Genomic DNA, 25,372 nt, shown 5'->3' with positions numbered 1-25,372 from the left:
AGTTTGTTGTTGTTAGTCATAGTTTGCTCTGTAAAACACGGCCACCACAATCACCTGTAGTTTGTTGTTAGTAATAGTTTGCTCTGTAAAACATGGCCACCACAATCACCTGTAGTTTGTTGTTGTTAGTCATAGTTTGCTCTGTAAAACATGGCCACCACAATCACCTGTAGTTTGTTGTTGTTAGTCATAGTTTGCTCTGAAAAACATGGCCACCACACATCACCTGTAATTTGCTTTGTTTTGTTTTGTTGGTGTTAATAATAATCAGTATTACTCATTATTATTAGTTCATCGTAATATGAATTAGGGGGAAAAAACACCAGAATAAGGCATACAGAAGCATCAACCACCAACAAAAGTGTTGACCTGCCAATCAGAGGCATGTTGATGCATCAACAACCAATAAAAGTGTTGACCTGCCAATGATAGGTATGTAGAAGCATCAAACAAAAAAAAACACCTTTTTTTTCTTTTTTTTTACGATGTGAGAGTACCATACAGGGATCAGGCTGCATGCTTTGAAACTCCTTAAATCTGAAACTGTAAAGTAAATTAAAAAAAAATCATTTGCATTATTATTTACAGAACCTTACAGTTGAGCCAACAGCAAAGTCAGAACTGTGTGACCAAAGGTTTCTCCAATTTTGTGAAAGGTTACGACTGAAACTAGGAGACAAGATTACACTGTCTCTCAGTGCTGCAGCCTTGGGGTCTAGCTTTGAGAACCGTCCCAACACCAACACTCTCTCTTCAGTGCTGCAGCCTTGGAGTCTAGCTTTGAGAACCGTCCCAACACCAACACTGTCTCTCAGTGCTGCAGCCTTGGGGTCTAGCTTTGAGAACCGTCCCAACACCAACACTGTCAGTGCTGCAGCCTTGGGGTCTAGCTTTGAGAACCGTCCCAACACCAACACTGTCAGTGCTGCAGCCTTGGGGTCTAGCTTTGAGAACCGTCCCAACACCAACACTGTCTCTTCAGTGCTGCAGCCTTGGGGTCTAGCTTTGAGAACCGTCCCAACACCAACACTGTCAGTGCTGCAGCCTTGGGGTCTAGCTTTGAGAACCGTCCCAACACCAACACTCTCTCTTCAGTGCTGCAGCCTTGGGGTCTAGCTTTGAGAACCATCCCAACACCAACACTCTCTCTTCAGTGCTGCAGCCTTGGGGTCTAGCTTTGAGAACCGTCCCAACACCAACACTGTCAGTGCTGCAGCCTTGGGGTCTAGCTTTGAGAACCATCCCAACACCAACACTGTCAGTGCTGCAGCCTTGGGGTCTAGCTTTGAGAACCATCCCAACACCAACACTGTCTCTTCAGTGCTGCAGCCTTGGGGTCTAGCTTTGAGAACCATCCCAACACCAACACTGTCAGTGCTGCAGCCTTGGGGTCTAGCTTTGAGAACCATCCCAACACCAACACTGTCTATCAGTGCTGCAGCCTTGGGGTCTAGCTGGCCTTTGAGAACCGTCCCAACACCAGCTGCCCTCTTGGCCAAGCGAGTGGGGATGTAACTTTGGCAAGACACTTTCCACTACAATCAAATTCAGACCCAGGTAGTCAGGACAGCAGTTACCTCCTCTGCTGTTCTGGTGGTCATGGTCGGAGCGACTATCATACATACATTACTTCCATCAGGGTGGGTTTTCCCAAGCCTGAGCTGACTATTGTACATACTTTACATGTCTGTCTGAGTGTGTATGTATGGGTGCCTAAGTCTGACTGAATGACACAGGAAACGAATGATGAGCACCCAATGGCAGCCATCAGTCGCGTCTACCCAGGTCAGCAGCCTGTTGTGCAAATGATCCTGTGTTTGTAAGTGCTTCCAGCTTGGTTCCAACGGAGGAAAGGTGCTATATAAGTATCCATATCATCATACATTACCTCCATCAGGGGGGGTTTCCCCAGGCCAGAGGTGACAGTGAGGGAGCTGTTTCTGGACAGGGGCAGGTGGGCGTTGCAGGATGATGATGAGGCCGACGCCCCCAGCACGGAGCGCCGCGACCCAAAGCTCCACTGCTGCACCCCACCCGACTGGCACATCACCAGGCGTGACCTTGACCCACTGCTGCTGGTCCGTGCTGCCACCGTGTGGAGAGGGAACGTGTTGCCCCAACTGTGTCAACACCAAGACAGACACACAGTGTAACAAGAATGTTAACACCAAGACAGACACACACCGTAACGACAATGTGTCAACACCAAGACAGACACACACTGTAACAAGAATGTGTCAACACCAAGACAGACACTGTAACTAGAATGTGTCAACACCAAGGCAGACACACACTGTAACTAGAATGTGTCAACACCAAGACAGACACACACTGTAACGACAATGTGTCAACACCAAGACAGACACTGAAACTAGAATGTGTCAACACCAAGACAGACACTGCAACTAGAATGTGTCAACACCAAGACAGACACTGTAACGACAATGTGTCAACACCAAGACAGACAGACACTGTAACTAGAATGTGTCAACACCAAGACAGACACTGTAACTAGAATGTGTCAACACCAAGACAGACACTGTAACTAGAATGTGTCAACACCAAGGCAGACACACACCGTAACCAGAATGTGTCAACACCAAGACAGACACACACTGTAACGACAATGTGTCAACACCAAGACAGACACTGAAACTAGAATGTGTCAACACCAAGACAGACACTGCAACTAGAATGTGTCAACACCAAGACAGACACTGCAACTAGAATGTGTCAACACCAAGACAGACACACTGTAACGAGAATGTGTCAACACCAAGACAGACACTGTAACTAGAATGTGTCAACACAAGACAGACACACTGTAACGAGAATGTGTCAACACCAAGACAGACACTGTAACTAGAATGTGTCAACACCAAGACAGACACTGTAACTAGAATGTGTCATCACCAAGACAGACAGACACTGTAACCAGAATGTGTCAACACCAAGACAGACACTGTAACTAGAATGTGTCAACACCAAGACAGACACTGTAACTAGAATGTGTCAACACCAAGACAGACACTGTAACTAGAATGTGTCAACACCAAGACAGACACTGTAACGACAATGTGTCAACACCAAGACAGACACTGTAACTATAATGTGTCAACACCAAGACAGACACTGTAACTAGAATGTGTCAACACCAAGACAGACACTGTAACTAGAATGTGTCAACACCAAGACAGACACTGCAACTAGAATGTGTCAACACCAAGACAGACACTGTAACGACAATGTGTCAACACCAAGACAGACAGACACTGTAACTAGAATGTGTCAACACCAAGACAGACACTGTAACTAGAATGTGTCAACACCAAGACAGACACTGAAACTAGAATGTGTCAACACAAGACAGACACTGCAACTAGAATGAGTCAACACCAAGACAGACACACAGTGTAACCAGAATGTGTCAACACCAAGACAGACACACACTGTAACGACAATGTGTCAACACCAAGACAGACACTGTAACAAGAATGTGTCAACACCAAGACAGACACTGTAACGACAATGTGTCAACACCAAGACAGACACACACTGTAACAAGAATGTGTCAACACCAAGACAGACACTGTAACGACAATGTGTCAACACCAAGACAGACACACACCGTAACGACAATGTGTCAACACCAAGACAGACACTGTAACTAGAATGTGTCAACACCAAAGGCAGACACACACCGTAACTAGAATGTGTCAACACCAAGACAGACACACACTGTAACTAGAATGTGTCAACACCAAGACAGACACTGTAACTAGAATGTGTCAACACCAAGACAGACACACACCGTAACGACAATGTGTCAACACCAAGACAGACACTGTAACTAGAATGTGTCAACACCAAGACAGACACTGTAACTAGAATGTGTCAACACCAAGACAGACACACACTGTAACGACAATGTGTCAACACCAAGACAGACACTGTAACTAGAATGTGTCAACACCAAGACAGACACTGTAACTAGAATGTGTCAACACCAAGACAGACACACACTGTAACGACAATGTGTCAACACCAAGACAGACACTGTAACGACAATGTGTCAACACCAAGACAGACACACACTGTAATGAGAATGTGTCAACACCAAGACAGACACACACTGTAATGAGAATGTGTCAACACCAAGACAGACACACACTGTAATGAGAATGTGTCAACACCAAGACAGACACACACTGTAACCAGAATGTGTCAACACCAAGACAGACACTGTAACTAGAATGTGTCAACACCAAGACAGACACACACTGTAACGACAATGTGTCAACACCAAGACAGACACACACTGTAACCAGAATGTGTCAACACCAAGACAGACACACACTGTAACCAGAATGTGTCAACACCAAGACAGACACACAGTGTAACCAGAATGTGTCAACACCAAGACAGACACACACTGTAACCAGAATGTGTCAACACCAAGACAGACACACAGTGTAACAAGAATGTGTCAACACCAAGACAGACACACACTGTAATGAGAATGTGTCAACACCAAGACAGACACACAGTGTAACAAGAATGTGTCAACACCAAGACAGACACACACTGTAACCAGAATGTGTCAACACCAAGACAGACACTGTAACTAGAATGTGTCAACACCAAGACAGACACACACTGTAATGAGAATGTGTCAACACCAAGACAGACACACACTGTAACTAGAATGTGTCAACACCAAGACAGACACACACTGTAACCAGAATGTGTCAACACCAAGACAGACACACACTGTAACCAGAATGTGTCAACACCAAGACACACACTGTAACCAGAATGTGTCAACACCAAGACAGACACACACTGTAACCAGAATGTGTCAACACCAAGACAGACACACACTGTAACCAGAATGTGTCAACACCAAGACAGACACACACTGTAACCAGAATGTCAGTGTGCAGTGTCAGTATTCAGCAATATTTAGGAGTTTCAGTTTCTCTGTATTCAGACAAATCCAAATATGCAAAACCACATCTGCCAAACAGATGCCTGACCAGTAGTATAAATAACCCAACACGTGTAATCAGGCCTTGAACGCCTGCACATATTACGTTTGTGTACTAATCAGAGTGGATTTTTTCTACAGAATTTTGCCACAGGACAGCATTTATGATGCCATGGGTTCTGTTTTCAGTGCGCCAAGCGCATGCTGCAAACGGGACCTCATTTTATCTTCTCATCCAAATGATAGCAATTAGTTTGATTTCCAGTCAAAGTTGGGAGAAGAGGAGAGACTGGGACTGGAACCTAAACCCTCACAGACACTGTATCAACAGAAAGGCAGCTTAGCCTCTCTGCTACACTTCCCTCTCTCTGCTACACTTCCCTCTTTCCCTCTCTCTGCTACACTTCCCTCTCTCTGCTACACTTCCCTCTCTCTTCCCTCTCTCTGCTACACTTCCCTCTCTGCTACACTTCCCTCTCTCTGCTACACTTCCCTCTCTCTGCATCTACAGGCTCGTCGCTCACCATTCACAGTATCTCAACCAACAGCCAAGTCCAGCACACTCACCACATGACAAATGTTTTATTTTTTGTCACAACATTTGTCATGTTGTGAGTGTGCTGAACTTGGCTGTTGGCTGAAAAATTGTGGCTGGTGAGCAATGAGCCTGTGGATGCACAATCTAATTTCCAAATGGATGAATAAAGTTATTTTGTATTGTATTGTATTGTATTGTACACTTCCCCCTCTGCTATACTTAAAAGACAGGTCTCTTCCACACACACACACACAAGAGGCCAGTACAGGGAAGCAGACACCAAACTGTTTTTATCTGCCCCTTCCAGAGCTGATGGACCTTAGAAAGACAAACCACTGCACCTCCATAAATATACTTTGACCATCATGCATCAATAATGTGCCACTGTTCTGACTGTCAACATCGAGTATTTTTTTACATATTTCTTTGTAGGTATTACTTGCAACATTCCTATAGTCACCAACAATTAGTCATTATGTCACATGCTAACTACTAAATTTATCACAAAGTCAGGCATTAACCCTTTGAGCCCTGACCACCGCTTTACCGGTGGTAGAGAAAAATGACATAATGCCTAGCCACCGGTTGAGCGGTGCGTAAACACTTGTGTCGTGTTTTGCTATTGGTTGACTAATATTGAAGAGCCAATCAGAAAAACCATAATATTCTGACGTCAGTGAACACAGTACCAACATGGCCGCGCCTTTTCACTGTGTTTTGTGCATGTGCTTTGGATAAAAAAGATCAACTTCAATATAAGTCAACCAATAGCAAAACACGACACAAGTGTTTACGCACCGCTCAACCGGTGGCTAGGCATTATGTCATTTTTCTCTACCACCGGTAAAGCAGTGGTCAGGGCACTCTTTTTATATCTGCCGTGACACATTAAATATCAATTATTTGCAAATTTTGGCTCAGGAGCTCAGGCAGAAGGGTTAAAATTGCTCAGGAACTCAGGGCTCAAAGGGTTAAAATATTTCCATTCATTTTCCTCCCTCAAAAATCATGTCTTCATTTATTCCTTGTTTTATTTCTATAATTCTTACTTCTGTCATACAAAAAAACCCATACACAAGACGTGCTTTATCTGACATCTGTCAAGAACAGGACGGACTTTTGCCAACATCTGTCATACAAAAAAAACATACACAGGATGGACTTTATCTGACATCTGTCAAGAACAGGACGGACTTTTGCCAACATCTGTCATACAAAAAAAACATACACAGGATGGACTTTATCTGACATCTGTCAAGAACAGGACGGACTTTTGCCAACATCTGTCATACAAAATAAAAACAGGACAGACCTTTTCTGACGTCGGTCATATTTGTTTGGGGGAGGCTGCCATATTCGTTGAGCCTGTTGTTTCCATGACGACAGTAATGACTTTTGGCGAAAACTGAAGGCCTGCCAAAAGACACAACGAATGATGTTACAGGTAAATACATTGCCCGCTTATCACCCCGCATTAACTTTCACAACTCTGAAAGAAAAAAGGAATGGGAATAAAAACAGGTGTGCATGGGAATGCTTTGGCAGTGACAGTTTTGATGGATTCTGATAGTTACTCACTTCTTGCAGTTCAAAACAGGCTTTATGTTTCATGCCTCTTCCTATCTCTGTGGCTGCCTTCACCTCTACACTCCATCTCGCTCACTACCATCGGCTTCCGATCCACTCTGTTTACCCATACCCAGATTCAAACACTCCACTGTTGGCCGCTGTTCTTTCTCTGTCTCTGGACCTTGCGATTGGAATGAACTTCCTCTTTCGCTTCGTCAAGTCTCCACACTCAGCTCTTTCAAGTCTGGCCTTAAAACCCACCTCTTCCCAAAATAGCCTCCCTTGCCTGCCCTTCCCTGTCTTTAGTTTCTCCAGTTTTAGAGTTATGCATGCGTGTGAATGACTGGTGCGAAAGCACTTTGACTTGTCTCTGCACAAGATTCAGCGCTATATAAATACCATTATTATTAACCAGTTGCCTGCTTTGGGATGTGAGACTTACGTCCCTTTTGTTGCAGTTATACTCCTACAGGGCATAACTCTCATGTCCAGATTTAATGAGCAATTCAGTTGCTAGTTAAAGGGAAACAACCTCCTTCTAAAATGTCTGAAGATTGTTTACATCCCTTGAACTTGCACAGTCTGTAGTGTGACTCAGGGGCAGTAGGAAATTCCACTCACTCGCAGACGTCACTGGTCAAAATGTTGTTGACAAGCAAAGATGAATCTCTGCTCATTTTTCAAATGTTTTCAGCCTTAGAAGTGGCTCAGGAAATACTGAAAAATGTGGACAGTGGGGAAAAAAAACCAGTGTGGTGGTGAGGGTGATGATTCAGGTTCATGTTTGGATTGTAAGTCAGACACCTGTCAGTCAGTGTCAGACTGAAGCCACACAAACTGACCTCATGTTGCTGACACCTGTCAGTCAGTGTCAGACTGAAGCCACACAAACTGACCTCATGTTGCTGACACCTGTCAGTCAGTGTCAGACTGAAGCCACACAAACTGACCTCATGTTGCTGACACCTGTCAGTCAGTGTCAGACTGAAGCCACACAAACTGACCTCATGTTGCTGACACCTGTCAGTCAGTGTCAGACTGAAGCCACACAAACTGACCTCATGTTGCAGACACCTGTCAGTCAGTGTCAGACTGAAGCCACACAAACTGACCTCATGTTGCTGACACCTGTCAGTCAGTGTCAGACTGAAGCCACACAAACTGACCTCATGTTGCTGACACCTGTCAGTCAGTGTCAGACTGAAGCCACACAAACTGACCTCATGTTGCTGACACCTGTCAGTCAGTGTCAGACTGAAGCCACACAAACTGACCTCATGTTGCTGACACCTGTCAATCAATCAATCAGTGTCAGACTGAAGCCACACAAACTGACCTCATGTTGCTGACACCTGTCAATCAATCAGTGTCAGACTGAAGCCACACAAACTGACCTCATGTTGCAGACACCTGTTAATCAATCAATCAGTGTCAGACTGAAGCCACACAAACTGACCTCATGTTGCAGACACCTGTCAATCAGTGTCAGACTGAAGCCACACAAACTGACCTCATGTTGCAGACACCTGTTAATCAATCAATCAGTGTCAGACTGAAGCCACACAAACTGACCTCATGTTGCAGACACCTGTCAATCAGTGTCAGACTGAAGCCACACAAACTGACCTCATGTTGCAGACACCTGTCAATCAATCAATCAGTGTCAGACTGAAGCCACACAAACTGACCTCATGTTGCAGACACCTGTCAATCAATCAATCAGTGTCAGACTGAAGCCACACAAACTGACCTCATGTTGCTGACACCTGTCAATCAATCAATCAGTGTCAGAGTGAAGCCACACAAACTGACCTCATGTTGCAGACACCTGTTAATCAATCAATCAGTGTCAGACTGAAGCCACACAAACTGACCTCATGTTGCAGACACCTATCAATCAATCAATCAGTGTCAGACTGAAGCCACACAAACTGACCTCATGTTGCAGACACCTATCAATCAATCAATCAGTGTCAGACTGAAGCCACACAAACTGACCTCATGTTGCAGACACCTATCAATCAATCAATCAGTGTCAGACTGAAGCCACACAAACTGACCTCATGTTGCTGACACCTGTCAATCAATCAGTGTCAGACTGAAGCCACACAAACTGACCTCATGTTGCAGACACCTGTTAATCAATCAATCAGTGTCAGACTGAAGCCACACAAACTGACCTCATGTTGCAGACACCTGTCAATCAATCAATCAGTGTCAGACTGAAGCCACACAAACTGACCTCATGTTGCAGACACCTGTCAATCAATCAATCAGTGTCAGAGTGAAGCCACACAAACTGACCTCATGTTGCAGACACCTGTTAATCAATCAATCAGTGTCAGACTGAAGCCACACAAACTGACCTCATGTTGCAGACACTTGTCGATCAGCTGGAAGTACAGCTGTAAACAGTCGTCATCCAGAGTGCTGGCCGTCAACAGCTGTGTACACACTGAAAAACAGTACACTCTGTGAAAACGATGTAGTGCATTCTGTGAAAAGCTCTGTAAAGGACATGGTACATTCTATCAACATTGTACACACTATTAAAAGCTCTGTATAGGGCATAGTACACTCTGAAAAGTTCTGCAAAGGGCATAGAACATTCTATAAACAGAACACAGTACACTCTGTGAAAAGCTCTGTAATGGACACGGTACAGTCTATAAATACAACATAACACACTCTGTGAAAAGGATGGTAGAGTCTATAAACACAACATGGCACACTCTGTGAAAAGCTCTGTAAAGGACATAGTACGTTCTATAAACACAGCATGGTACACTCTGTGAAAAGCTCTGTAAAGGACATAGTACGTTCTATAAACACAGCATGGTACACTCTGTGAAAAGCTCTGTAAAGGACATAGTACATTCTATAAACACAGCATGGTACCAACTGTGAAAAGCTCTGTAAAGGACATAGTACATACTATAAACACAACATGGTACACTGTGAAAAGCTCTGTAAAGGACATAGTACATTCTATAAACACAACATGGTACCAACTGTGAAAAGCTCTGTAAAGGACATAGTACATTCTCTAAACAACACTACACTGGTACACTCTGTGAAAAGCTTTGTAAAGGGCACAGTACATTCTACAAACAGAACATGGTACCAACTGTGAAAAGCTCTGTAAAGGACATAGTACATTCTATAAACACAACATGGTACCAACTGTGAAAAGCTTTGTAAAGGGCACAGTACATTCTACAAACAGAACATGGTACCAACTGTGAAAAGCTCTGTAAAGGACATAGTACATTCCATAAACACAACATGGTACCAACTGTGAAAAGCTTTGTAAAGGGCACAGTACATTCTACAAACAGAACATGGTACACTGTGAAAAGCTCTGTAAAGGACATAGTACAGTCTATAAACACAACACAGTACACTGTGAAAATCTCTGTAAAGGACATACTACATTCTATAAACGACACAGTACACCCTATGAAAAACTGTAAATAATATAGTACACACTATATAAACACACTGTAAAACACCACAGTACATCCCACATAAGTACAGCTGTAAACAGCCGCTTTGATTGGCTGGAAAGCACAATCTAAATGTACCATCCATCAGCATGGTGCTGAGCCCTTGGACAAGGCACTGAAGTCAGATTCCCGTCACTCCATCCCTGTGTGAGGACTGGGTACCTGACTGTGGCTGGGGAATGTTAGAACAGTGAGAAGAAAGGACGCCGCTCCACCTTCCTGCGCTGAGCACTAGACACACAGGACATCAATCCACTGACCTGACTGCCACATGACGGGGTCTTCACCTTTTATCAGTACCATCATTACACTAGACACACAGGACATCAATCCACTGACCTGACTGCCACATGACGGGGTCTTCACCTTTTATCAGTACCATCATTACACTAGACACACAGGACATCAATCCACTGACCTGACTGCCACATGACGGGGTCTTCACCTTTTATCAGTACCATCATTACACTAGACACACAGGACATCAATCCACTGACCTGACTGCCACATGACAGGGTCTTCACCTTTTATCAGTACCATCATTACACTAGACACACAGGACATCAATCCACTGACCTGACTGTCACATGACGGGGTCTTCACCTTTTATCAGTACCATCATTACACTAGACACACAGGACATCAATCCACTGACCTGACTGCCACATGACGGGGTCTTCACCTTTTATCAGTACCATCATTACACTAGACACACAGGACATCAATCCACTGACCTGACTGCCACATGACGGGGTCTTCACCTTTTATCAGTACCATCATTACACTAGACACACAGGACATCAATCCACTGACCTGACTGCCACATGACGGGGTCTTCACCTTTTATCAGTACCATCATTACACTAGACACACAGGACATCAATCCACTGACCTGACTGCCACATGACGGGGTCTTCACCTTTTATCAGTACCATCATTACACTAGACACACAGGACATCAATCCACTGACCTGACTGCCACATGACGGGGTCTTCACCTTTTATCAGTACCATCATTACACTAGACACACAGGACATCAATCCACTGACCTGACTGCCACATGACGGGGTCTTCACCTTTTATCAGTACCATCATTACACTAGACACACAGGACATCAATCCACTGACCTGACTGCCACATGACGGGGTCTTCACCTTTTATCAGTACCATCATTACACTAGACACACAGGACATCAATCCACTGACCTGACTGCCACATGACGGGGTCTTCACCTTTTATCAGTACCATCATTACACTAGACACACAGGACATCAATCCACTGACCTGACTGCCACATGACGGGGTCTTCACCTTTTATCAGTACCATCATTACACTAGACACACAGGACATCAATCCACTGACCTGACTGCCACATGACGGGGTCTTCACCTTTTATCAGTACCATCATTACACTAGACACACAGGACATCAATCCACTGACCTGACTGCCACATGACGGGGTCTTCACCTTTTATCAGTACCATCATTACACTAGACACACAGGACATCAATCCACTGACCTGACTGCCACATGACGGGGTCTTCACCTTTTATCAGTACCATCATTACACTAGACACACAGGACATCAATCCACTGACCTGACTGCCACATGACGGGGTCTTCACCTTTTATCAGTACCATCATTACACTAGACACACAGGACATCAATCCACTGACCTGACTGCCACATGACGGGGTCTTCACCTTTTATCAGTACCATCATTACACTAGACACACAGGACATCAATCCACTGACCTGACTGTCACATGACGGGGTCTTCACCTTTTATCAGTACCATCATTACACTAGACACACAGGACATCAATCCACTGACCTGACTGCCACATGACGGGGTCTTCACCTTTTATCAGTACCATCATTACACTAGACACACAGGACATCAATCCACTGACCTGACTGCCACATGACGGGGTCTTCACCTTTTATCAGTACCATCATTACACTAGACACACAGGACATCAATCCACTGACCTGACTGCCACATGACGGGGTCTTCACCTTTTATCAGTACCATCATTACACTAGACACACAGGACATCAATCCACTGACCTGACTGCCACATGACGGGGTCTTCACCTTTTATCAGTACCATCATTACACTAGACACACAGGACATCAATCCACTGACCTGACTGCCACATGATGGGGTCTTCACCTTTTATCAGTACCATCATTACACTAGACACACAGGACATCAATCCACTGACCTGACTGCCACATGACGGGGTCTTCACCTTTTATCAGTACCATCATTACACTAGACACACAGGACATCAATCCACTGACCTGACTGCCACATGACGGGGTCTTCACCTTTTATCAGTACCATCATTATCAGTACATAACCTATCTGCCAAACAAACCACTGACATTATCATAAAACAAGCACCGGCGCCAGAAAAAGGCAGCACCAAATGGTGTCACACCTGCAGGATCAACCTTATACACGTGGGAATTACTTTTGTTGGCACAACAACCGTCTGATGGCTCCTGGCAGACGCTGGGGTGTCCTGTTACAGCAAATAATGTTCCTAGTTTCTGACTGGCAAATATCATTAATACCCAAGCAATGCTTCTTACCACATGACAAACGAGGACCATCACTCCACAACACCCACCTTTCCCCATCAGCCGCACAAACTGACCAGGCAGATTGCCCTCCGCTATCTCCGTCTCCGGGGTGACCGGGGACTGAGGGGGGGCCAGCTGAGAGAGGTTTTGGGAGGTGGGGGGAGGGGTGTAGGCTTTGATGGGTGTGTTGAGCATGCCCTTCATCTCCCCCAGCACGTCTCTGATGGGCCCGCCCTCCATGATGTGCTGTTTTGACACACACACACAATGTGCACACAATGACTGAAACACACACACACAATGACACAAACACACAAATGTGAACACAATGACTGAAACACACACAGCACACAATGACACAAACACACACAGCACACAATGACACAAACACACACAGCACACAATGACACAAACACAATGTGCAAGCAATGACTGAAACACACACAATGTGCATACAATGACACAAACCAACATACACAGACACACAACACACACATGTACATACATACACACATGCTCATTGACACACATGTCTAATATCACTTACAGTGAAAAGACATTAAACTAAAGAATGAACGAAACAACACACTCAAACACACATCCACACAAAACTACACATGCATGAAGCATACACTGGCACACAGACAGACATGAAGCGTACACTGGCACACAGACAGACATGAAGCATACACTGGCACACAGACAGACATGAAGCATACACTGGCACACAGACAGACATGAAGCATACACTGGCACACAGACAGACACACCCTCCCAGCTCCACTGTTTCCTCTTCCCCATCTAATATCACGTTGAATGGAAAGATGTCAACCTGAACACTATGCGTTACACAGACACAGTCCAACGCACACACACACACAATTGCTCTCATGCTGCCTGCTTCTCTCCCCCCACTCCTGTCTGGTCCAGCCCTCTCCACAGTGGTCATCGTCATGCCCCAGTTCTCAGTGTCAGCCCTCTCCACAGTGGTCATCTTCATGCCCCAGTTCTCAGTGTCAGCCCTCTCCACAGTGGTCATCTTCATGCCCCAGTTCTCAGTGTCAGCCCTCTCCACAGTGGTCATCTTCATGCCCCAGTTCTCAGTGTCAGCCCTCTCCACAGTGGTCATCTTCATGCCCCAGTTCTCAGTGTCAGCCCTCTCCACAGTGGTCATCTTCATGCCCCAGTTCTCAGTGTCAGCCCTCTCCACAGTGGTCATCTTCATGCCCCAGTTCTCAGTGTCAGCCCTCTCCACAGTGGTTCATGCCCCAGTTCTCAGTGTCAGCCCTCTCCACAGTGGTCATCTTCATGCCCCAGTTCTCAGTGTCAGCCCTCTCCACAGTGGTTCATGCCCCAGTTCTCAGTGTCAGCCCTCTCCACAGTGGTCATCTTCATGCCCCAGTTCTCAGTGTCAGCCCTCTCCACAGTGGTTCATGCCCCAGTTCTCAGTGTCAGCCCTCTCCACAGTGGTCATCGTCATGCCCCAGTTCTCAGTGTCAGCCCTCTCCACAGTGGTCATCATGCCCCAGTTCTCAGTGTCAGCCCTCTCCACAGTGGTCATCTTCATGCCCCAGTTCTCAGTGTCAGCCCTCTCCACAGTGGTCATCGTCATGCCCCAGTTCTCAGTGTCAGCCCTCTCCACAGTGGTCATCTTCATGGCCCAGTTCTCAGTGTCAGCCCTCTCCACAGTGGTCATCTTCATGCCCCAGTTCTCAGTGTCAGCCCTCTCCACAGTGGTCATCTTCATGCCCCAGTTCTCAGTGTCAGCCCTCTCCACAGTGGTCATCTTCATGCCCCAGTTCTCAGTGTCAGCCCTCTCCACAGTGGTTCATGCCCCAGTTCTCAGTGTCAGCCCTCTCCACAGTGGTCATCTTCATGCCCCAGTTCTCAGTGTCAGCCCTCTCCACAGTGGTCATCTTCATGCCCCAGTTCTCAGTGTCAGCCCTCTCCACAGTGGTCATCATGCCCCAGTTCTCAGTGTCAGCCCTCTCCACAGTGGTCATCTTCATGCCCCAGTTCTCAGTGTCAGCCCTCTCCACAGTGGTCATCATGCCCCAGTTCTCAGTGTCAGCCCTCTCCACAGTGGTCATCTTCATGCCCCAGTTCTCACTGTCAGCCCTCTCCACAGTGGTTCATGCCCCAGTTCTCAGTGTCAGCCCTCTCCACAGTGGTCATCTTCATGCCCCGGTTCTCAGTGTGACTCTCCACAGTGGTCATCGTCATGCCCCAGTTCTCAGTGTCAGCCCTCTCCACAGTGGTCATCTTCATGCCCCAGTTCTCAGTGTCAGCCCTCTCCACAGTGGTTCATGCCCCAGTTCTCAGTGTCAGCCCTCTCCACAGCGGTCATCTTCATGCCCCAGGTCTCAGTGTCAGCCCTCTCCACAGTGGTTCATGCCCCAGTTCTCAGTGTCAGCCCTCTCCACAGTGGTCATCTTCATGCCCCAGTTCTCACTGTCAGCCCTCTCCACAGTGGTCATCTTCATGCCCCAGTTCTCAGTGTGACTCTCCACAGTGGTCATCGTCATGCCCCAGTTCTCAGTGTCAGCCCTCTCCACAGTGGTCATCTTCATGCCCCAGTTCTCAGTGTCAGCCCTCTCCACAGTGGTCATCTTCATGCCCCAGTTCTCAGTGTCAGCCCTCTCCACAGTGGTCATCGTCATGCCCCAGTTCTCAGTGTCAGCCCTCTCCACAGTGGTCATCATGCCCCAGTTCTCAGTGTCAGCCCTCTCCACAGTGGTCATCTTCATGCCCCAGTTCTCAGTGTCAGCCCTCTCCACAGTGGTCATCTTCATGCCCCAGTTCTCAGTGTCAGCCCTCTCCACAGTGGTCATCATGCCCCAGTTCTCAGTGTCAGCCCTCTCCACAGTGGTCATCTTCATGCCCCAGTTCTCAGTGTCAGCCCTCTCCACAGTGGTCATCGTCATGCCCCAGTTCTGTGTCAGCCCTCTCCACAGTGGTTCATGCCCCAGTTCTCAGTGTCAGCCCTCTCCACAGTGGTTCATGCCCCAGGTCTCAGTGTCAGCCCTCTCCACAGTGGTCATCGTCATGCCCCAGTTCTCAGTGTCAGCCCTCTCCACAGTGGTCATCGTCATGCCCCAGGTCTCAGTGTCAGCCCTCTCCACAGTGGTCATCTTCATGCCCCAGTTCTCAGTGTCAGCCCTCTCCACAGTGGTCATCTTCATGCCCCGGTTCTCAGTGTCAGCCCTCTCCACAGTGGTCATCTTCATGCCCCGGTTCTCAGTGTGACTCCGCTTCCACTGATTTCACTGGGCTACACAATGCCCTGCAGCTACACCTACAGCAATCTTCAGTGTTTTTCAACACACGTGAATTTTTTTCCCCCTTATCTCTTCATCTTACTACCACACACAGCAGCGTGAAAAAATCACTATTTAAAAAAAACTGACCTTTTCAAAGTCACACAGAACTTTCTGTCGTCCTCGCAACTTCTGAATGCTGAGCACAATCTTATGGCGGGCGCCTTTGGTCACTTTCTGCACACACACAGGCTAGGTGAGTTCTAGGAATGAAACGTATCAACTGGTATAAACCATACAGCAGACATGAAATTATCTGTGGGACTGTTTCTTCTTACTGTTTGAAAACAAACACCTTTCCTGTGCAACATTCCAAAGAATCATGTCTGCTGACTTGTCACTGTTTGAAAACAAACACCTTTCCTGTGCAACATTCCAAAGAATCATGTATGCTGACTTGTCACTGTTCTACCAGTCGTTGTCATTAATCTCGTTTCTTTAGTTAGGGCGGGCAAGAAGAAATTTGGGGGGACAAGTTGTTGTTGTTTTTTTATCTACCTGTCCCTAAGTCAACTAAAAGTTATCTGGGAAATTTTAAGCCTGTGTCCCTGATGAAATCATTAATGCAAAAGTGCTGAGAAAAAATGACTGAGGAGATATGACAAGCAGCAACCAAAAAAATCCACTTTATTATATATACCACTTTTGCTGTTTATCGAAAAATATTGTTAAACTTTTGTGGGGTTTTTTTGTTGTTTTTTTTCAAACACTGTAGGAATCTGTACTTTACTGTCAATTAATTGTGTGTCTCTTTTTTCTTTGTGAGGAACATGTTGCTGTGTGGCAAGTGACCAAAAATATCATTGATATCTGCTGAATGGTGGAACGTGCGGCCTTAGTTTTAAAGTATTCTGGTAAAAAGACGTTGTTTAATCACAGATACGGATCAGTTGACAGTGAGTGGGAACTTGTGGGACTGACTGAACATCTGATCAGAGAACAGACAGTCCTTGTAAAATGCAAGGCTGAATGCAGGTAAAAATAACATTCAGACACACAACGGACACAACAGGAGGAAAAAGTGCCTGAACCCCCTTCATGTGTGCACGCACGCAGAAGATCAAATACACACATTAAAGATCCTGTAATCCATGTCAGCATTCGGTGGGTAATGGAAACAACATAACCAGCATGCACACCCCCAAAAACAGAGTATAGCTGCCCACATGGTGGAATAAATAAACAAAAAGCGGTCATACACATAAAATGTAACATGTCTGAGTGTGTATGTGTGCGTGCCTGAAATCTGAATGACACAGGAAATAAATGATGAGTGCCCAGTGGCAGCCATCAGTCGGCTCTACCCAGGTAGGCAGCCTGTTGTGCAAATGACCCCATGTTTGTAAAGCACACGAGCTTGGTCTCTAACAGAGGACAGGCGCTATATAATCATCCATATCAATCATTCAATCCCAAAAAACTGTAGAAAATCCAAAGAAGTGACCTGGGCCTCTAACCACTCCTCTGTGATGCTCAGCATCTCCTCGTAGGCCATCTGACGGAACAGGTACGAGTACTTGTGCAGACGTAGAGTCTTCAGCCACACGGGGACCTCTGCAACAACACAGTGTGACACATGGTAATGGTAACCCTTTTTCAGACCTCTGTAACAACAGTGTGACACATGGTAACCCTTTTTCAGACCTCTGTAACAACACAGTGCGACACATGGTAATGGTAACCCTTTTTCAGACCTCTGTAACAACAGTGTGACACATGGTAACCCTTTTTCAGACCTCTGTAACAACACAGTGCGACACATGGTAATGGTAACCCTTTTTCAGACCTCTGTACCGCAGTGCGATACATGGTAACCCTTTTTCAGACCTCTGTAACAACACAGTGCGACACATGGTAATGGTAACCCTTTTTCAGACCTCTGTACCGCAGTGCGATACATGGTAACCCTTTTTCAGACCTCTGCAACAACACAATGTGACACATGGTAACCCTTTTTCAGACCTCTGCAACACAGTGTGACACATGGTAATGGTAACCCTTTTTCAGACATCTGTAACAACACAGTGTGACACATGGTAATGGTAACCCTTTTTCAGACATCTGTAACAACAGTGTCACACACGGTAACCCTTTTTCAGACCTCTGTAACAACACAGTGTGACACATGGTAACCCTTTTTCAGACCTCTGTAACAACACAGTGTGACACATTGTTACCCTTTTTCAGACATCTGTAACAACACAGTGCGACACATGGTAACCCTTTTTCAGACATCTGTAACAACACAGTGTGACACATGGTAACCCTTTTTCAGACCTCTGTAACACAGTGTAACACATGACAAAGGTAATCCCTCCACCCCCAGTATGTTTTTTCCCTCCTCTAATATTGGTTACTGTGAAAAGAGGTAACCTAAAGACAGAAAACACACATTTTTCCCTCCTCTAATATCGGTTATTGTGAAAAGAGGTAACCTAAAGACAGAAAACACACATTTTTCCCTCCTCTAATATTGGTTACTGTGAAAAGAGGTAACCTAAAGACAGAAAACACACATTTTTCCCTCCTCTAATATTGGTTACTGTGAAAAGAGGTAACCTAAAGACAGAAAACACACATTTTTCCCTCCTCTAATATTGGTTACTGTGAAAAGAGGTAACCTAAAGACAGAAAACACACATTTTTCTCTCCTCTAATATTGGTTATTGTGAAAAGAGGTAACCTAAAGACAGAAAACACACATTTTTCCCTCCTCTAATATTGGTTATTGTGAAAAGAGGTAACCTAAAGACAGAAAACACACATTTTTCCCTCCTCTAATATTGGTTACTGTGAAAAGAGGTAACCTAAAGACAGAAAACACACATTTTTCTCTCCTCTAATATTGGTTACTGTGAAAAGAGGTAACCTAAAGACAGAAAACACACATTTTTCCCTCCTCTAATATTGGTTACTGTGAAAAGAGGTAACCTAAAGACAGAAAACACACATTTTTCCCTCCTCTAATATTGGTTACTGTGAAAAGAGGTAACCTAAAGACAGAAAACACACATTTTTCCCTCCTCTAATATTGGTTACTGTGAAAAGAGGTAACCTAAAGACAGAAAACACACATTTTTCCCTCCTCTAATATTGGTCATCATGAAAGACATCAACCTGATGACAGAAAACACAGTGACACACACACACACTGCCCACCTCTCATGCCACTACCCTCCTCCAGAAAGCTGTCCCTGATTGGCTGCGGCCCGTCGTCATGGTGAGAGTCGCTGCCCCCGCTCCCTGACGACGTCACACTGCTCTGGGGGGACAGGGGGGCGTGCTCCGCCACACAGGGCGACTTGCCCCGCCCCACCCCCACACACCCCCCTGGGTGCGTCTGCAGCCAGTCCGTCACCATCTTCTCTGGGTTCTGCACTCGCAGGGGCAGGGGGTTGCCATGGGCGACAGAGATGGTGCGGTGCAGAGGCGTATGCATGTTGGGAGGCTGCTGCTGTGTGCTGCCTGCTGGCAAATGTCAACACTAAATTTCACACACTGTTTTTCTTCTCTTTTTTCAAATCTTTTTTTTATAGGAAACCCTGTGGGGTACATGAAAATGTTACATGTAACTAACATTTGACATGAAACACATCTAATGTTGTGCTCATAATCCATTACTATTACAATGCCAACAAGGCCAGTTTGTATTACACTCTCTGGTTAAATGTACTTACTGTCTAAAACTCAATTGTATCAGTCATAGTACAGTATACAACACCAAAATTAATGGTTGGTTGATAGATAATAATTGTAGGAGAGAAAAACTGTGCCTCTATTCAGTAACATATAAAAGATTTGGTACCGTTTATTCTATTTCTCTTGAATGTAAACAAGATGTATTCACAAGAATTTGTAAATGACTTGACTCAGACAGAGCAACTTTCTTTGCCATGGTACATCAGAATGCTTATCTCCATAAGCCAAGATTCATTACAATTTCCACAGAAGGTGTCTCACCATGAGCAATGGATGCTGCCATGGTGTCGAAGTGGGGCGGGGCGGAGGAGGTGGCGTGGAGGGGCAGGTGGCCGTTGTGGGGGTGGGGATGGGGGTGGTGCATGCTGAAGGCCCCGGCATGACTGTTGGAAGCACGAAGGCTCTGGTGTCCATTCACACTGGACCCCCCTGCCCCTCCCTCCCCCAGTCCCCCACTGGAAACCGCCCCACCTTCTGGTGGGGGGAAGTGTGTCTGGGGGTGCCAACCGTTACCGGCAGCCGTGCCCGGACTGGCAGCGGCCGTGCCCAGCAAGTGGTTCAGCCCTTCCTGTGACGGAGAGGCGGAGATGGGGGGGAAGGGGGTGGGGTTCAGGGGGTCGTGGGTGGTAGAGGTGGGAGAGGGGCGGGTGTGGGAGATGCTGTACGTGAATCGCTCCTCCAGGTACCCCAGCCACATGCGCAGCTTGGAGCGCTCGTCCTGGCCGATGGCGGGGTGGATAAGGGAGTAGGACAGCAGCTGGCGGCTCTCCTCAATGTTCACCCCGTTCTCTATCGTGTGCGACAGCACATCCGGGATCAGCCGCAGGTACTCTCCCTTGGCCTTCTCGTTGCCTGCCTGCAGCAGGGGCAGCAACTGCAGGAGCTGCACAATCACCTTCCCTTTGTCCTCCCCAAACAGGCCCGCGATGAACGCTGAAACGGTTTATCATTGTCTTGTCACAGTTTGTAATGTTTCTCACTTTCAATTATGGATATGTATGGATGGTGCGCAACTTGCTATAATGTCTACACTGAAAACAGAATGGCTGCCTACATGTCAAGGTAAAAACGGTCATGCATATAAAAGCCCACTGTACTGGTAGGTACAGCCACTCTGCGTGTGTGGTCCTAGGTACAGGCACTCTACATGTGTGGCCCTAGGTACAGGCACTGGCACTCTACGTGTGTGGCCCTAGGTACAGGCACTATGTGTGTGTGGCCCTAGGTACAGGCACTGTGTGTGTGTGTGGCCCTAGGTACAGGCACTCTACATGTGTGGCCCTAGGTACAGGCACTCTATGTGTGTGGCCCTAGGTACAGGCACTCTATGTGTGTGGCCCTAGGTACAGGCACTCTATGTGTGTGGCCCTAGGTACAGGCACTCTACATGTGTGGTCCTAGGTACAGGCACCCTATGTGTGTGGCCCTAGGTACAGGCACTCTATGTGTGTGGCCCTAGGTACACTACCGTACAGGCACTCTACATGTGTGGTCCTAGGTACAGGCACCCTATGTGTATGGCCCTAGGTACAGGCACTCTATGTGTGTGGCCCTAGGTACACTACCGTACAGGCACTCTACATGTGTGGTCCTAGGTACAGGCACCCTATGTGTGTGACTCTAGGTACAGGCACTATGTGTGTGACTCTAGGTACAGGCACTCTACATGTGTGGCCCTAGGTACAGGCACTCTACATGTGGGGCCCTAGGTACAGGCACTCTACATGTGTGGCCCTTGGTACAGGCACTCTACATGTGTGGCCTGAGGTACAGGCACTCTACATGTATGGCCCTAGGTACAGGCACTCTACATGTGTGGCCCTAGGTACAGGCACTCTACATGTGTGGCCTGAGGTACAGGCACTCTACATGTGTGGCCTGAGGTACAGGCACTCTACATGTATGGCCTGAGGTACAGGCACTCTACATGTGTGGTCTGAGGTACAGGCACTCTACATGTGTGGCCCTAGGTACAGGCACTCTACATGTGTGGCCTGAGGTACAGGCACTCTACATGTGTGGCCTGAGGTACAGGCACTCTACATGTGTGGCCCTAGGTACAGGCACTCTACATGTGTGGCCTGAGGTACAGGCACTCTACATGTGTGGCCTGAGGTACAGGCACTATGTGTGTGGGGCCCTAGGTACAGGCACTCTACATGTGTGTGGCCCTTGGTACAGATACTATGTGTGTGTGGCTCTAGGTACAGGTACTAAAATACTATGTGTGTGTGGTCCTAGGTACAGGCACCCTATGTGTGTGGCCCTAGGTACAGGCACTCTATGTGTGTGGCTCTAGGTACAGGCACTCTACGTGTGGCCCTAGGTACAGGCACCCTATGTGTGTGGCCCTAGGTACAGGCACTCTATGTGTGTGGCTCTAGGTACAGGCACTCTATGTGGTACAGGCACTCTACGTGTGTGGCCCTAGGTACAGGCACTCTACGTGTGGCCCTAGGTACAGGCACTATGTGTGTGGCCCTAGGTACAGGTACTCTGTGTGTGTGGCCCTAGGTACAGGCACTCTATGTGTGTGGCCCTAGGTACAGGTACTCTATGTGTGTGGCCCTAGGTACAGGTACTCTGTGTGTGTGGCCCTAGGTACAGGCACTCTACGTGTGTGGCCCTAGGTACAGGCACTATGTGTGTGTGGTCCTAGGTACAGGCACTCTATGTGTGTGGCCCTAGGTACAGGTACTCTGTGTGTGTGGCCCTAGGTACAGGTACTCTGTGTGTGTGGCCCTAGGTACAGGCACTCTACGTGTGTGGCCCTAGGTACAGGCACTCTACGTGTGTGGCCCTAGGTACAGGCACTCTACGTGTGAGGCCCTAGGTACAGGCACTGTGTGTGTGGCCCTAGGTGCAGGCACTCTAGGTGTGTGGCCCTAGGTACAGGCACTCCGGACAATACAGATAATGTGTAGTGACAAAGAGAAATACAACACAATATGATATCAAACATCATCACCTCAACTCTTCCACCCCCATAGGGGACTTTAGTACATACCAAAGGTTCAATCAGACACCAAAAAAACCCCAACCCAACAGCTGCCTTTCATCATATACTATTAACACTATTCTGCCCAAGCCTTTAAGTTTAACATTGTTGCCTGCCCCTGCCCAAGTAATTTTTACCTATGTGCTGACACGAGAGGGTATGGTCAGAAAAATGCTCATAAAATCTTTAAATATGGCAGATTTTTATCAAATCTGGCATTATTAAAAAATAACTGTACTTTAGTACTGAAGCCTTTAAAGGCAGGAAATTTATAATTAGTCATTACAAATTACTGCTAAAACAAAACAGAAAAAAACACAAAAAACAAGCTTTTTTCATAATACACCACAACAGACCTGAAGAAAACATGCCCTGTCTGAATCATTGGCCACTTCTTCACCTTCCTCTGCACTCGGCTCGACGAAATCATCGCTATTTTCCTCATCTACTTCATTTTCCGATTCATCATTCTCCTCCTCACTCTAAGACTCCATCATGATTTTGTTGACAGCCTCATCCAAAGTCAGTTTGCATTCAAACTCATCTTTTTTTGCTCCAAAATCACCCACACGAGATTTGAATTTTCCTTCCTTCAAATTCTTCTGGTTTGAATAAGAGTCTCTTCCCTTTAATCGCAACCAAAACTGAAAGTAGACCAGACAAACGACAACACTACGTCCGCAGGCAACAAACGCAGATCTGCACGGACATAGGTTTGACGTCCGCAGTCAGAAATGTGTTAAATATCATAGCCTTCAATGAAAAAACAACAAGAAGAAAGCATTAACAATGATTATACACAAGAATCAAGGACTGGGACAAAAAGGAACCCCAAAGCACTGACCTTCATCGTTGGCCTGTGTCTGCATGCGCTTGACGTCGGTGCATTCGGCCAGCGACTGCTGCAGCACCTGGTCCAGGAACTTGGCCTGTGGGGGCGTCAGCTTCTTTAGCAGGGAGTACAGCGCCACCGTCTGCTCACACTCACTCCACTCCTTGAACCACACTGTCACTTGGCCTACTTGCTCCCGGAAGTTGCTGTTGGCCTTCATGATGGCCACTGCTCGTGATGTCCACACAGGGTTGACAGCACTATGTCCACACTGCAGTCCACACAGGGGCACTATGTCCACACTGCAGTCCAGGGCTGACAGCACTGTGTCCACACTGCAGTCCACAGTGTTGACAGCACTATGTCCACACTGCAGTCCACAGTGCTGACAGCACTATGTCCACACTGCAGTCCAGGGCTGACAGCACTATGTCCACACTGCAGTCCAGGGCTGACAGCACTATGTCCACACTGCAGTCCAGGGCTGACAGCACTATGTCCACACTGCAGTCCACAGTGTTGACAGCACTATGTCCACACTGCAGTCCAGGGCTGACAGCACTATGTCCACACTGCAGTCCAGGGCTGACAGCACTATGTCCACACTGCAGTCCACAGTGTTGACAGCACTATGTCCACACTGCAGTCCACAGTGCTGACAGCACTATGTCCACACTGCAGTCCAGGGCTGACAGCACTATGTCCACACTGCAGTCCACAGTGCTGACAGCACTATGTCCACACTGCAGTCCAGGGCTGACAGCACTATGTCCACACTGCAGTCCACAGTGTTGACAGCACTATGTCCACACTGCAGTCCCAGAGAACACAGCAGTCCGTCAGTCTCCTCGTCCTCCACTAGAACTTGCTGCAGTGTTTGGGCATGCTGGTAGAGACAGTCAAGGGCTGGTGAGGCCTGGCTTTCACTTCTGATGTGTTGGGGCAGGCTGAATTCTTCAGATCATTGTTTCCTGAAACAGTGTTAGAAGGTCTGGCAATATCAGTATATGAACTGGAATAAGGTTGGAGGTATTTTGTTGCTGTCAGTATTGTTTTGAATCCAGCGATCATCAAAACATGGCACTGTGCAATGTATTCACACAAAATAAGATGTGGCTGCTGTGGAGAGGATTCAGCTGACTGTTTTGTGTGAGTGCATCTCTGTGTATTCTCTCAAAAATCAAACATTTAATTTAAATTAACCATGTGCTCATGTGTATACATGTACGTATGTTTGTGTAAAGTGTGTGTGTCTATGTGTATTTCACTGTATACATGCTTGTTTTTTCAGAATTTGTACTTTTTCTCAGTGTAGTTTGTGACTTAA

At 46.6% G+C, this 25,372-nt stretch overlaps 1 protein-coding gene across 2 annotated transcripts in view; it reads right to left on the bottom strand.

The window, feature by feature from the left end:
- The window catches only part of LOC143281782 (protein Smaug homolog 2-like), a 33,943-nt gene extending 9,509 nt beyond the window's left edge, over positions 1-24,434 (bottom strand). The window contains exons 1-9 of one of the 2 annotated variants that reach the window (XM_076587074.1): positions 24,058-24,434; positions 20,477-21,148; positions 19,676-19,984; positions 17,961-18,070; positions 16,607-16,693; positions 13,247-13,445; positions 9,461-9,549; positions 6,838-6,938; positions 1,889-2,120 (exon numbers count right to left, since the gene is read on the bottom strand). In XM_076587074.1, coding sequence (XP_076443189.1) covers positions 1,889-2,120; positions 6,838-6,938; positions 9,461-9,549; positions 13,247-13,445; positions 16,607-16,693; positions 17,961-18,070; positions 19,676-19,984; positions 20,477-21,148; positions 24,058-24,265 — 2,007 coding nt within the window. In that variant the 5' untranslated portion in view covers positions 24,266-24,434. The remainder of the gene's footprint in view (positions 1-1,888; positions 2,121-6,837; positions 6,939-9,460; positions 9,550-13,246; positions 13,446-16,606; positions 16,694-17,960; positions 18,071-19,675; positions 19,985-20,476; positions 21,149-24,057) is intronic. The other variant, XM_076587075.1, reaches the window with a different exon arrangement.
- Between the last annotated feature and the right edge of the window lie 938 nt (positions 24,435-25,372).

This window comes from Babylonia areolata, chromosome 4 (assembly GCF_041734735.1).
Source record: "Babylonia areolata isolate BAREFJ2019XMU chromosome 4, ASM4173473v1, whole genome shotgun sequence".
Classification (NCBI taxonomy): Eukaryota; Metazoa; Mollusca; class Gastropoda; order Neogastropoda; family Buccinidae; genus Babylonia; species Babylonia areolata.
The sequence above is the reverse complement of the archived record's forward strand: the minus strand, read 5'-3'. Positions and strand labels throughout refer to the sequence as shown.